At 40.2% G+C, this 14681-nt stretch overlaps 1 protein-coding gene across 2 annotated transcripts in view; it reads left to right on the top strand.

Annotated features, from left to right (window-relative positions):
* The window catches only part of LOC106087979 (microtubule-actin cross-linking factor 1), a 332047-nt gene that overhangs the window by 23554 nt on the left and 293812 nt on the right, over positions 1–14681 (top strand). For both annotated transcript variants that reach the window (XM_059368766.1, XM_059368767.1), the window contains exon 2: positions 1180–1866. In XM_059368766.1, coding sequence (XP_059224749.1) covers positions 1773–1866 — 94 coding nt within the window. In that variant the 5' untranslated portion in view covers positions 1180–1772. The remainder of the gene's footprint in view (positions 1–1179; positions 1867–14681) is intronic.

The following is a 14681-nucleotide window of genomic DNA, read 5'->3' as shown; positions in this document are numbered from 1 at the left end:
ATACTAACTGTTTCAAATTTCAGCGAAATCGGGTAATAAATGCAGCAGATCGGTCTATATGGCAGCTATATCTAAATATTGTCCGATCAGAACCATATTTGGGTCGGATGTTGGGAGGTTTTAACCTAAACACTTCGGTCTATATAGCAGCTATATACAAATATGGTCCGATTTAGCCCGTTCAAGAACTTAACCAGCAATCATCAAAAATACGTATCTGTACCAAATTTCAGCTCAATATCTCAATTTTTGAGGCTCTAGAGTGATCACAACAGACGGATAGACGGACAGACACACGGACATCGTTAAATCGTCTTAGAATTTTACGACGATCCGAAATATATATATAATGTGTAGAGTCGGTAATTGATATTTCGATGTGTTGCAAACGGAATGACTAAATGACTATACCCCCTACCCTACGGTGGTGGGTATAATCATCTAAAATAGAATAATCTAAATAATTAGAAAGCCTCAGAACATCATTCCAATTTCTTTCCAAGAACTTTTTTGCATGTGGATTAATTATGGATTTTTTGAAAACTTTGTAAACAGTTTGTTTTATTTAGAATAAGAATCTACTACGCTATTAATTTCAGTCAATTTGAAGAGACAACTGGTTTTCAGTACTCGCATCTGTTAACAATTCTTTTCTCAGCAGCACATACATATATTTTGTGTAGCTCATTTGAATAGAATATAACGCATTTTTTAAACCAGTTTCATTCCTTTCATCCAGAATTCTTCAAAAAACTGAAATATTCGGACGTAGGAACCGGAATTGAAGAAACCACCAATCGCTTAACGCCATTCTCGTGGCTAAAAGTTGTGAAGCGATACATAAAAGTGTCTCACAATTTTGACTGACTAATCGAATGTTTGTTTTGTAGACTTTCTGTTTTTTTCTTCGTTTGTTGTTCCTTGCGAAATGCTTCTTTGGCGGTGTTTATGTTTATTGTTAAAAATTCGGCGGTTTTCTTCTAGCCAATTCAAATAAAACGGAAAACGTGAATGAACTGCAACCATGAAATACAAATAAAAAAAATAACAATTGTTTAACATTTAAAGAACGCTAAAATATCAGTTATTGTTTGAACTACTAATCGACGTATATATCTTCAATGAATGGCAGTTAATTAACGAATATTTGTTGCTTTTTTGTCCCCGTTTTAATTTCAGCTGATTACAGACTAGCAAATCCAAACTAAAAGAGAAAAAGTCTAACAGTCGCCGGCATAGGCAAGCGTTTGGCAAAAACTGTTAATGCGTTCCATGTCACAGTGTCCCGCTCAGCTGCTACTCAAATAAACCATAAATAGAGTGGACTCTTATTCGCATTACGACGAAGAAGTCACCGACCTGACTTTGACTTAAGGCGGCTCAATTTGCCAAGATTAGAACTAAGCAGATCCCCGAACAAAGCTGGAGTAACATCCACCGCAAAGGAAAAGAGATCAGTGGATATCCAAGACGAGGCAATCAATTTAGCAAAATGTATTTTTCGTGAATCGGTAATTTGCAGTAAACACCACCACCCACCCGGCGTACTAACCAAACAGGCGATTGCGTTGATGCTTTAGATCTACCTCGGCCCCGTTCTTACACTAGGCAAAATCAGGCTTGCACCCCATTTGTTGTTCGACTATTCATTCAAACTGGCGGAGAAGGAAGGACACTTTTCACTTGCAACGGGATCCTATGGCGGCAGCTCCCAGCAGTTGAGCAAACGCAGACGCATCTATGCCTCCACTGGGAGCGCTGCTAACATCACCATGGATCGCGAGAGCCTGAGTGAATGGGCCAAAGATAAACCGTTGAGCATATTGCAATTGGATCCAGCAGATCGTGCCGTTCTTCGCATAGCGGGTAAGTGTCCAAAACAAAATTATTTGTTTGACTGTGTCTTGTTAATTTGGCATTGCCAGGTGTATTATGTTGGCGGAGAGAGCCACACACAGCACATATGCTGGTAAATCCTAAAATACACCTAGCGAAAAAGTTACTTATTTTGGTGGGAAATGAAAAAAGTATGAAAGTTTGATCTGGCCTGATCTCATTAATCCTCCCCCATGGATCGTATGTGTTAAGTTTTTTGCACGGTTTCTGTTTAAAGGCAGAAACTAAACAAGCAAGAATGGATTTTTTTTATATATAGCTGCGTTCAAAATAATACGAGTACCACCTCCTCATATTTTGAAAAGTGAAATTCCTTGGCATATCCACTTTAAGTGATATTCTAAGGCTACTTGGTTAACCCGAAGCCTTTCGGGTCGACGCAGACCGAGTTAAGGGAGTGGGCGACTGCAGCATTGTGGAACAGCGAAACGGTCAGTAGGACGGCGAAAATCCTATGGGGGGATCCAGATCGTGAGAAGACGAGGCTATTACTGAAAGGAAGCAAGAAGGAGGTCAGTATAGCTATTGGTATCATAACGGGACACATAGGACTACGAGCTCACTTATGTAAAATCGATGCGGCAAGTGATAACATGTGTAGGGCATGCGGGGAAGATGATGAGACGTTGGAGCATTTCCTTTGTCATTGTCCGGCTTTCGCGTCTAACAGATACCGGCACTTAGGTGGAGACACAATACCAGACATGAACCAACTTAGGGGAGTGGTATTGAAAACAATTAAGGATTTTGTAATTAGCACGGAATTCCTAACTTAAAATTTTCTGTTTAGAGGTTACTTTATAGTTTTTAGAGCGCACAACAAGCCGATTACTGGCTTAGGTGTATGCTCATAGTGGCATGGGGCGGATTAATATCTGCACCCTTTTTTTCAACCTAACCTACGTTATTTTTGCGATTTGGAACGCTGTTTATAACATATTATTACATTGCATATTTTTATTATTTAAAGCACCATTTTGTCTATAATCTATTCGTTGCGATTCTATAGCCCCTCCAAATTACACGTCATTTAAAAAAATATATTAATTTTATTTAAATATTTAATTTATGTTCGGAATTTTTACGCGCACTTTTTTTATTGTTCTCTGAAATACCTTTCCAAATATGTACAATATATATATATATATGAAATATGTAACGTTGGTGTAAAAATTGCTAACTTCAAGTGAAAAATTCCTCCGTTGGTGTCCACAAATCTTGTAGGCTTACCTCGTGTTTTGTCATTTGCGAAGACATTTGTTAACCGATTTTTAACTTACCAATTCTGAGTCGATATAGCCATGTCCGTCCTTCCCTCCCTCCGTCTAGTCGTCTGTCAAACCCACGAAAGCGGTCGAACGCTGAAGCTAGCCGCATGAAATTTCGCAAATCTGAACCGATTTTGATGATATCTAGCAGATATGTTGAGATCAGTATCAAAACCATCCGTGCCAAATTTTGTGCAGATCGGTTCAAAATTTTAGCTACTACGGCCATTTAAGTGCAAATCGGGCGATACATATATATGGGAGCTATATCTAAATCTGAACGGATTTTGATGAAAATTTGCAGATATGTTAAAATCAGTAACGAAACAGTTCGTGAGAAATTTTGTGCAGATCAATTACAAATTGTGTTTATTAGCTATATCCAAATCTGAACCGATTTTGATGATATCTAGCAGATATGTTAAGATCAGTAGCAAAACAATCCGTGCCAAATTTAGTGCAGATCGGTTGAAAATTTTAGCTACTACGGCTATTTAAGTGCAAATCGGGCGATACATATATATGGGAGCTATAACTAAATCTGAACCGATTTTATCAAAATCAAAAAAAGTGATATGTGCCAAATTTCGTGATGATTGGACAATATATACGACCTGCTCTTTGACTCACAGACGGACGGACGGACATGGCTAAATCGAATTTGAAAGTGATTCTGAGTCGATCTGTATACTTATCAATGGGTATTGCTTTTCTCCTTCTTAGCATTACAAACAAATGCACAAATCTATAACCAGTACCACAGTGGTGGTGTAGGGTATAATTATTACAATGATGAACATTTGGATCAAAAAAGTTTTAATCAAAAAAAAATAATAAATAATAATTTTCTTTAAGAATCGATGCTATTTTCGCCGTGTAATAGCGTTATGCGTTCATTTTACATTTTTTTGTATTTTGAAACGGGTTTTCGCCCCACATGGTTTAAAGTGAGAAATATTTTCAAATTGACGTCATTTTCCTAAAACATTTTAATCTACATCATCAGAATACTCCATTCGATGCAAATTGCCATGGAGCCAGATCAGGCACCACCAGATTGCTGTTGTTGCATTGGTTGTCAGTTCGCAGACACACTTGAAGTTTGTTATTAATGTACTCTCAGGGGATTTACAGATACAGCAGCGACACATCTCGGCTATCGAGTAGTCTGAAACATTTCAATTCTGATCACCCACTTGGCCATTTCCGGACTCATGCTGTGGCAGACTCCTCCACCTTGACTTCCTTCGCCATAGCCTAGCCTCAGACGGAGTCCAAGTGTTGCTTCTCTCTTTAACGCCATCGTTATTATTTCTGTTGTTTCCACATTTCAGTTAAACTTAATTTTCATACGAATTGTAATTGCTTGGAAAATGATTTATGCGAATGAGACAATCATCGTCATTTTATAAGCATGCGCTCACCCAAATGCTGCACTTGGCGTATGCGAGACACTTGTTTGTGTTGATGTGCAAAGGCAAGCTATGCCAGACTTTTGGTGGGAAGATATGATATAGATTTCAAAAAATCAAAAAAAAAAATAAATAAAGAAATGAATCAAAATAATTCATATTGACATACACTTGGTTTTCTAGTGTTAGAGGAAATGTTGCACCCATATTTTGTGTAGGCCACTAGATATTCCTTAAAGTTTTGTATCTAAACTTTAAGATTCATTGAAATTTGTATCATATTGTTCAAAACATATTGGCTGGAATCGAGAAAGAGGTATTTGTCATTTACTTACTTTTACTTTAATTCGCTATGACAGAATATTTCTTCCACTAGCCGAACGTAGAATAGCGTTCCAAGCGCCTCGATCTTCTGCGCTCATTCTAAAATCTCTGACACCAAGTTTCGAGGTGTCTCCCACAACTTGATCTTTCCATCGGGCTTTTGGTCTTCCCGGTTTGCGTGTACCACCGTGTTTGCCTTCAAAAGACTTCTTTGCTGGAGCTTCTTCATCCATTCTGACAACATGACCTTGTCAACGCAGCCGTTGTATTTTGTTGCGTGTAACTATGCTATCGTCGTCATACAGCTCATACAGCTCGTGGTTCATACGTCGCCTATATTAACGCAAACTGCTCCATATATTTTACGAAGAATCTTTCTCTCAAATACTCCAAGCACTGCCTCATCTGCTTTCACAAGTACCCATGCTTCAGAACCATATAACAGCACGGGTAGTATCAGTGTCTTGTAAAGTGTAGTCTTCGTCTGTCGAGAGGTGGCCTTGTTTCTAAACTGCTTACTTAGTCCAAAGTAGTATCTGTTTGCCAGTATTATTCTTCGCTTTATCTCAAAACTGGTGTCATTCGTTTCGGTTACGGCGGTGCCGAGATAGATAAAGTTACTGACTATCTCAAAGTTGTGGTTCCCAACTTTCTCCATGTTCTTTATCTGCTCGGTTGTACAAGGCTTTTTGGGAGTGGAGACCATCCATTTCGTCTTATCTCCATTTACTGCCAGACCCATTTTCACTGACTCTCTTTCGATTCTTTCAAAGGCTGCAGTTATTACTTCCGGTGACCGACCTATGATATCGATATCGTCGGCATAGGCAAGTAGCATGTGTTCTCTTGTGATTAGTGTGCCATATCTATTCACATCTGCAACTCGTATAATCTTCTCCAGCAGGATATTAAAGAGATCACACGATAGGCTGTCTCCTTGAATGAAACCTTGTTTGGTATTAAATGGTTCGGAGAGATTCTTTCCTATTCTTACTGAGGAACGCGTATCAGCAAGTGTCATCCTGCAGAGTCTTATTAATTTTGCAGGGATACCAAACTTAGACATGGCTTGAAATACCTTCGAACGTAAAGGAGTATCGAAGGCGGCTTTGTAATCAACAAAGAGGTGGTAGGTGTTGATTTGTCCTTCTCGGGTCTTTTCCAGGATTTGGCGCAGTGTGAATATCTGGTCTAGGGTGGATTTACCAGGTCTAAAACCGCATTGATAGGGCCCAATTATCTCATTGACTTTAGGTTTTAATCTTTCACACAGTACGCTCGAGAGTATCTTGTTTGCGATGGGGAGTAGACTTATTCCTCTGTAGTTGGCACATTCCGTCTTGTGTCCTTTCTTGTGTACGGGACATAGTATGCTGAGGTTCCAATCATCGGGTATGCGTTCTTCTAGCCTGATTGCGCATATAAAGTGATGCATACGCCTTATCAGCGTGTCGCCTCCGGTCTTAAACAGTTCAGCGGGTAACCTGTCGGCTCCTGCTGCCTTGTTGTTCTTTAGTCGGGTTACTGCTACTTGGACCTCATTCTGACTAGGAGGTAAACATTCTATACCATCATCAGGGATTGGTTCTGCGGTATCCTCTTCGCCGCCAACATCGGACACTAGCAGTTGGGTAAAATGTTCTTTCCATATCCTCAGCACGTTGTCTGTGTCAGTTACCAGATTTTCTTCTTTGTCTCTGCAGGAGGATGTGCCTGCACCAAAGCCATCGGTTTGGTGTTTAATTCTTTGGTAGAATTTCCGGACTTCCTTCTGACTCCTGTACATCTCAATTCGCTCGCACTCACGTCTTTCCATTTCCTTTTTCTTTCTGCGGAATAGACGTTTCTCCTCTCTCCTTTTCTCTCGATACCTCTCCTTCATCTGGCGCGTTGCTACTGATTGCACGGTTGCTCTATATGCCACATTCTTGGCTTCAGTAGCATCTCGACACTATTGGTCGTACCATGGGTTTTTTGGAGGAGGCTTTCGGTACCCAAGTACGGATTTCGCGGCATTTTCCATGGAGTGGGCAATAGTTTGCCACTTCGCCATTATATCATCGGAACAGGGAGTGCTTTCATCAAGCAGTTGGGTCAGTCGAGTGGAGTATGCCGCTGCCATTTGTTGTGTCTGCAGCTTTTCAATGTCCAGCTTCCGTGCAGTGTCAGATCGTACTTTCCTCGCCATGTTCAAACGGGTGCGAACCTTTGCTGCAACAAGGTAATGATCCGAATCTATATTCGCTCCACGGATCGATCATACATCTAACACGCTGGATGAATGCCTTCCATCTATCACAACGTGATCAATTTGGTTTCTCGTGTTTTGATCGGGTGACAGCCATGTGGCTTTGTGGATATTTTTATGTTGAAATCTGGTGCTACTAACTACCATGTTTTTTGCCGCGGCGAAATCTATCAGCCTCAACCCATTACTGGACGTTATCTCGGGGAGGCTAAACTTTCCGACTGTTGGACCAAAAATTTCTTCCTTCCCTATTTTCGCATTAAAATCTCCCAGAACGATTTTAATATCATGGGCGGGGCAGCTGTCATATTCTCTCTCTAGGCGCTCGTAGAAAATATCCTTGGTCTGCTCGTCTTTGTCTTCCGTCGGGCATGGGCACAAATAAGGCTGATGTTGAAGAATTTGGCTTTTATGCGGATTGTGGCTAGCCTCTCATCCACCGGAGTAAAGCTGGAGACTAGGTGTTTCAGTCTTCGACTAACCACAAATCCGCAGCCAAATTCATGCCTCGTGTTATGCCAGCTATAGTAAAGTTCATCACCGTTTGGTGTTGTAGTGACGCCATTCCCAGTCCATCGCACTTCCTGTAAGGCGTTTATGTCTGCCTTGTACTTCTCTAATACATCCGCCAGCGCGTATACTGCACTTTCTCTATAAAGAGTGCGGACATTCCAGGTGCAGATCCGGAAATCATGGTCCTTTTTTCGTTTGCGTGGGTCGTCAACTTTGGGGGGGGGGTCCGTTTTTACTATTCCTTTGTTTTCCATAGTAGTTCTATGTTTTCCGGTGGCGGGTTACTGGCCCAGCGCCCCAACCGCATGGGTTTGTGGGATTGCATGTATCCCTCGTTGTGGCGAGCCGCTTGCTCCAAGATCCGACGCTCGCCGCCAGCCGCCCCTAACCTGGGAACAGACGCTGATGTTGGCCATTGGTTATTTGAAGGCGCCAATAACTCCCCTTTTCATCTCGAGTATCATTGGCACTCAGTATTTAGTTAAGAGCCAGTGCCACCTGACTCCTCACTGAGACTCTCCTCTCGAAAATCGCTGACTGCCCGCGGCCGCATTTGCAGCTACTCCGCATAAAAACGGAGCTTTCCACCATCCGCAACCTGTGGACGCGCCCGGTAGCTTTCAGCTAAGCTTCCCGTGATAACGATGGGCACCACAAAAGTCGGAGCTCAAAGTTCCAGCCTGTGTGGTGCTCATAGTCATCCCGTATCTGCCGGGATGTCAAGTTCGTTCAATCGTCGGCAACTCTACGGCATGTGGCTGTTTTTCATCCCAGATCAGACAGTTTTTTTCTCTTACTTATCTATTTAGCCAGAAATGAGGCTAATTTCTAAGCTCAATTTTCTGATGAAACAATTGATTTCCCTCTAGATGTTGTCATATAGTACGAATTTTAATAAAAAATGTTGAATGATTTTCAGCCGTTGCTCGTTTGTGAGTTTCTCCATGATGTAATTTTTCAATTCCACAGATGACAAATAATTTAACTCATAAAAAATTACCATTTATATTTATTCCTTCTATTGCTGGCGACATTTGTGAGGTACTATGTCATGTGAAAACTTCTGTTCCAAGAGGTGTCACACTGCTGCACGTCGCTCGGACTCGGCTATAAAAATGAGAATCCTCATCATTAAGCTAAAACTCACTCAGGACAGGAATAGGAATAGGACAGCACTCTTTGATATGTGAGGCAAACTACTGTTCCTTAATGGAATGTCATGGGCGCATTGTTGTATGTATTGGGATGGTCAAAATGCTCATTTAAAATCATTATTTAACAGAACGGCGCTTGGTGCTTTTCTCTTTCAAATCATATCACCCACTAACTTCAATGACAATTTATTGATGGAAAACAATTAACGCGTATCTCCCAGAAAGCGTTAGCTGCTTATTTGTATACCCTACACTACTGTAGTTCAGAGTATTACAACTTAGTGCATTTGTTTGTAACACCCAGAAGAAATATATATATAATGATAAGTATACCGATCGACTCAGCATCGCTTTCTGACTAGATTTAGCTATGTCCGTTTGTCTGTCTGTCTGTCCGTTTGTCCATGTTCATATGTGTACAAACTAAAGGTCGCAATTTTGATCCGATCCTCTTCAAATTTGGCACATAAATTTTTTTTGGTGTAGAGACGAATCCTACTGAAATTGAAAAAAATCGGCTCAGAATTGGATATAGCTCCGATATATATATTCGTCCGATTTGCGGCAATAATGCAATAAAATGCTAATTTGTAAATCGATTTTCTCGAAATTTGGGAAGGAGAACTTTCTCTTGACTCTCGATAATACTTGTGAATTTCGTAGAAATCGGTTCAGATTTAGATATAGCTAGAGATATAACTCCCACTTTTACTTGTACGGTATGTGTAGCGTATTATATAGTTGGCACAGCGCGACTTTTACCTTTCCTTACTGGCAAGTTTTAAAAAATGGTAAACATTTATTTAAATGTGTTTTCATATAATTAAAGGGTGATTTTTCAGCTATTCTCTTTTTGGCAACACTGGTTTAAACAGCTCACTCACGTTTCCTGTTTTGTTTCACTGTCAAACATCTTCAGTTTGGTCCATAATTTAATCGTGCATCCTCTTACAAACGAACAACGCTTGCAAATTATTGAATTTTATTATCACAATGCGTGCTCTGTTAAGAAAGTTCATCGCGCACTTTTTTCCATTGAGCGGCGAAGCTAATTTTTGGCTCAGTGGGTACATAAATAAGCTGAATTGTCGATTTTGGAGTGAAGATCAGCCAGAAGCATTGCAAGAGCTACCAATGCATCCAGAAAAGTCGCAGTTTGGTGCGGTTTATGGGCTGGTGGCATCATCGGACCGTACTTCTTCAAAGATTATACGAATCGTAATTCAACTGTGAATGGTGAGCGCTACCTTGAGATGATATCCATCTTTTTTTTTGCCCAAAATGCAAGAGCTTGACTTGCATGACATGTGGTTTCAATACACACATGCCATACAGTACGCATAAGAATGAATTTATTCAGAGGCGAGTTCGTTGAACATTCTATTTCACATTCGGGACAGTTCAATTAGCCGCCCAGATCGTGCGATTTGACGCCTTTAGACTATTTTTTGTTGGGCTATGTTAAAGCTCATGTCTATAAAGACAAGTCCGCTTCAATTGACGCATTGGAGCATTTATTCGTGGATACCGGACCAAAATTAGACTAAGCAGATGGACCATTTGAGGCGCAGTAACGGTCAATATTTGCATGAAATGATCTTCAAACATTAAATTATTTCATATTTTTTTTTAATTTGATGTGTTTTCTTTAAACCTTTCCTATAGCTCTTAAAAAATCACCCTTTATTATCTTGTAGAAATTAAGTAAGGTTAAACATAGGGTGTGGATATTAATCTGTCTCATGCCACCTAAGCCAGTAATCGACATGTTAAGCGCTTCTAAATACTAAAAGTTATCTCGAAAAAACTCTTAGTCAGGAACTCCGCGCTACTTACAAAATCTATACCACGCCTCAAAGTTGGTTCATGTCTGGTATTGTGTCCCCACCTTAGTGACAATGTCTGTTAGACTCGAAAGCCGGGCAATGACATAGGATTTACTCCAACGTCTCATCATTCCCCCATATGCCCTACTCATGCTATCACTTACCGCACCTATTTGGCATAAGTGAGTTCGTAGTCCTACGTGTTCCGTTATGATACCGAAAGCTATACTGGTCTTCTCTGACTACCTTTCAGTAATAGTCTCATCTTTTTACGATCCGTTGATCCCATAGAATTTTCGTCGTCCTGCCGATCGTTTACTGTCGATTACTGGCTAAGGTGTATATCTGTAGCGGTATGCGGCGGTTTAATATCCGCACTCTCTTTTCAACCTAACCTAACTTACCGATCTTTCGCCGTTCCACAGGTCGTTCGTCGCTCTCGATCTTAACATGGACTGCGTCTACCCAAAAGGCTTCGGTTTAACCAAGTCATAAACAGTCCTCTGGTTTTCACAGCCAAATTATCTGCACCCAAATAATTCGGATCGTGCCATCCCCAGAGAAGGCGTTTATTTCCCTCTTAGGTTATGTCTGGTCTTTACAGCCAAATCATATGCACCCAAATAATTCGAATGGTGTCATTCTCAGAGAAGGCATTATTTTACTTCTTACACCTGTTCGTGACCATACAGTCTTGGTTCTATATGTTCACACTCGATGTCCTTGCGTTAACAACACGCCTCCTCACGCATACTATGACCGTCAGGATCTCCGCCTGCAGGATCGTATTATGGTCAGGCAGTCGAAAACCAATCTCAGTCCCTGGGTTCTTAATGTAGGGCACACTTTGATCCACCGGTGTAGCATGAACTTCCAGATAATAATACCAGAGTTCCGTCAATATACCGCTGGTAGCAGTGCCTCGAACTCGACCTCAAGTGTCGTCTTGGTTAATCAATCGGAAACCTCTTCCATTCCTTCCAGGCTTCCTAGCGTCGCTTCATTTACGCCGTGACCTCCTCCTATCGTCTATTCCTTTTCCCATCATCTGAAGTCTCATAGCCTGAGTGACATCACGCACGTAATCTGTATATCTATGGATCGAATGTCTCCTCTCTGGAAAAATGTGTCCAAAACTCGATAAAACTCACAAATGTGCTCCGATTTTGAAACAATTTTAGAAGACAACCTGCAGCCGTGCCACTGCAGGTGTCAACATTGACCATTTTTAGCATTGTTTATATTATGGGAATTGTAAATTTTGTCGTACAGGACCAAACTACATGATTTTGTATCGAAAGAACTCGTCGAGATGAACAAAATAAAGTCAAAAATAAATGCCTTATTCTGCATTATACGGGAGAAATTAGCTACCATAAATATTTCGCCCGATTTTTGACTAATATTGCTTTGTTGAGCACATCTGTCAACCAATCTGCAAGAAATTTGGCACAGACTATTTTCTTAATAGTCTTAGAAGAGGCGATAAATTTTAAAGAAATGGTTTTCCTCTCCTAATGCTGGCGACATTTGTGAGGTACTATGTCATGTAAAACTTCTCTCTAAAGAGGTGTCGCACTGCGGCTCGCCGTTCGGACTCGGCTATAAAAAGGAGGCCCCTTATCATTGAGCTTAAACTTGAATCGGACTGCACTCATTGATATGTGAGAAGTTTGCCCCTGTTCCTTAGTGGAATGTTCATGGGCAAAATTTGCAATTTGCAATTTGCAATTTGATTTTCACTTTCATAGCCATTGCGAGCAGATTAATCAAGCAATGTTTCCGAAATTTTGCAAATTGTTTTCATAAGCATCTAGATAGATATTCGTTCAAATGTGGTAGTAGCTGCTATATATATGTAGCACCTAAATTGCACTTATGGATCCATAATGCGAGAGTGTATGAAGCGATTTACATTTACATGCCGCATAAAAGTTTTTTGCATCTTAAACAACGTTTTTGCTCCTTTTTAGAATAAACAGCAAAATAAAACCCCTTCACAAAAAATTTGATGCAAAATGTGGTTGGTTTTTATGCATTAGGCAGGCTTGCGATTTCGAAGCTAATCAAATGGTAGAAGCATGCTCTTTTGAGACGAACATTAGATCGTATCAACGACTAAATGAAACAACCAAAATCAAAAGTAGCGCAAAAACAGGCTAAAAAAATTTTAAATTCAAAACTAAAATTTTGTAAAAATTCTAGATTAAATAGAGAACAAAAGAGTATCAAAATTATATTTATATAAATTAGTGTATAAGGACGAAAAATTCAAAGAATTTGTGAAGTTTCATATGAAAAATTTGAGTAATTTTCATGTTGAATTTTGGACAGGCATAAACCAGAATTACCGTCAATATATATCATTCGCATTTTGGAATAAGAGATATCAATATGTGCTTAATGATATTTCATAAATTTATGTTTAATATATGAAGCATCAAAAACTCCTATTTTTGGCCGTTTTTTCCATTTTCGCCCATAGTGCGTCTATGCTAAGACAATATATTCTCCGAAACTGTTGCATTATCCTTATGTTGCACATTTTTTCCCTCGCAGTCCACCAAACTATTGAGACGTAAGTAAGTATTGGTCTATTCACGCTTCTGTAGAGCCAGTGGACTATGCATACCGTCTACATAATACCCAACATCTGTGATCATTCATGACACTTCAAATTCAGTTTCCTGTCCAAGATCACTCCTAAGTATTTGACCCAGTCATATGGTGAAAAAGTTCTATTGAGGAAACGTGGTGCCTCAGATTGGCTCACCTTAGTCTTCCTCGTGAACAGGCAGTTTTCTTTTTTCGGTCAACGTTGCGCTCCCTAGGCCTAGCCCAAGCGTATGCCATCTGCAAGGCCCTTTCGGTACTTCTACATAGTGAATTCGAATCCTTACCCCTTAGAAATATTATTACACCATCTGCGTAGCAGACGTGTTCATATCCCTCTTCAGTCAGCATCCGTAATAGGTTATTTATGATGGTTACCCATAGTAGTGGCGATAAAATACCCCCCGGGGCGTGCCCTGTGCCACTTTATCATGAGACCCGCAATCGAACTGTTCCTGATCTCTAAGGATCGGGTCCACCGGGAACAGATCTAATGATTGGATCAGTGTGTCGGTCCGCACATTGTTAAAAGCCCCCTCGATGTCAAGGTACACTACTGCCAATGTTTACTTCTTGGCATCGAAGGATTTTTCTATTCTATGCATAACCTCTTGCAGGGCAGTTTCCACCGACCTTCCCTTGACATAGACCTGCTGTTTGTATTTGAGCAATTCGATGGATGTCCTACTCTTTATTATGGTATTCACAATACCTTCCATGGTTTTGAGTAGAAAGGACATAAGGCTCGTTTTTCCATTGAGCTCGTTTTTCCATATATGTTGCATTCTTTCAAGGAATACTTTGCGATTATTAGCTATTTGGTTGCTACTACGGCGTGGATTTCGTTGAACTCGGCAACGCTACCAGTATCAATTCAACGATTTATGGTACGATATATAAACATTTTGTTCACTTTGAGGTGTTTGAGTTCGACAACAATAGCCGGTTATGTTTTTCCAGCCATGTTTAATCACATTATTACGCTTGAACTCCATCACGAGTAACTTTCTTTTTAAATGAACTCAGAAGCAAAGACCTTTTGGTGATTTGTAAACAATATTACGAGCTTTTAAAAGAACAAAAATATTTTTGTTTAACACATATACCAGTGTGAACTTGGACACACTTCGTGTCAGTTACCCTGTAATTGTGCACCATAGGAACTAAAGAAGTCAAATTTATTATGGCAGCCTTATCAAAACTGTCTCACCACTTCAAGCAGTTAGTGTGCATTCGAAAGACAGGCAGACGGATGGACATGGCTAAATTGAGTAGGAATGTCAGGAGGATCAAGACTCTTTTGGGTCTCCGATCCATATTTCAACCAGTTATAAACGGAATGGCAAAGTCAGTATACCCCCTATTCTGTGGTGGTGGGTATAACACAAAGTCATTCTACGCCTGGCTTTATTAACAACAACTAAAAT

Source organism: Stomoxys calcitrans, chromosome 5 (genome assembly GCF_963082655.1).
Source record: "Stomoxys calcitrans chromosome 5, idStoCalc2.1, whole genome shotgun sequence".
In the NCBI taxonomy this organism is placed as follows: Eukaryota; Metazoa; Arthropoda; class Insecta; order Diptera; family Muscidae; genus Stomoxys; species Stomoxys calcitrans.
Note: the sequence above shows the minus strand (reverse complement) of the source record. Positions and strands in the feature narration are given on the sequence as shown.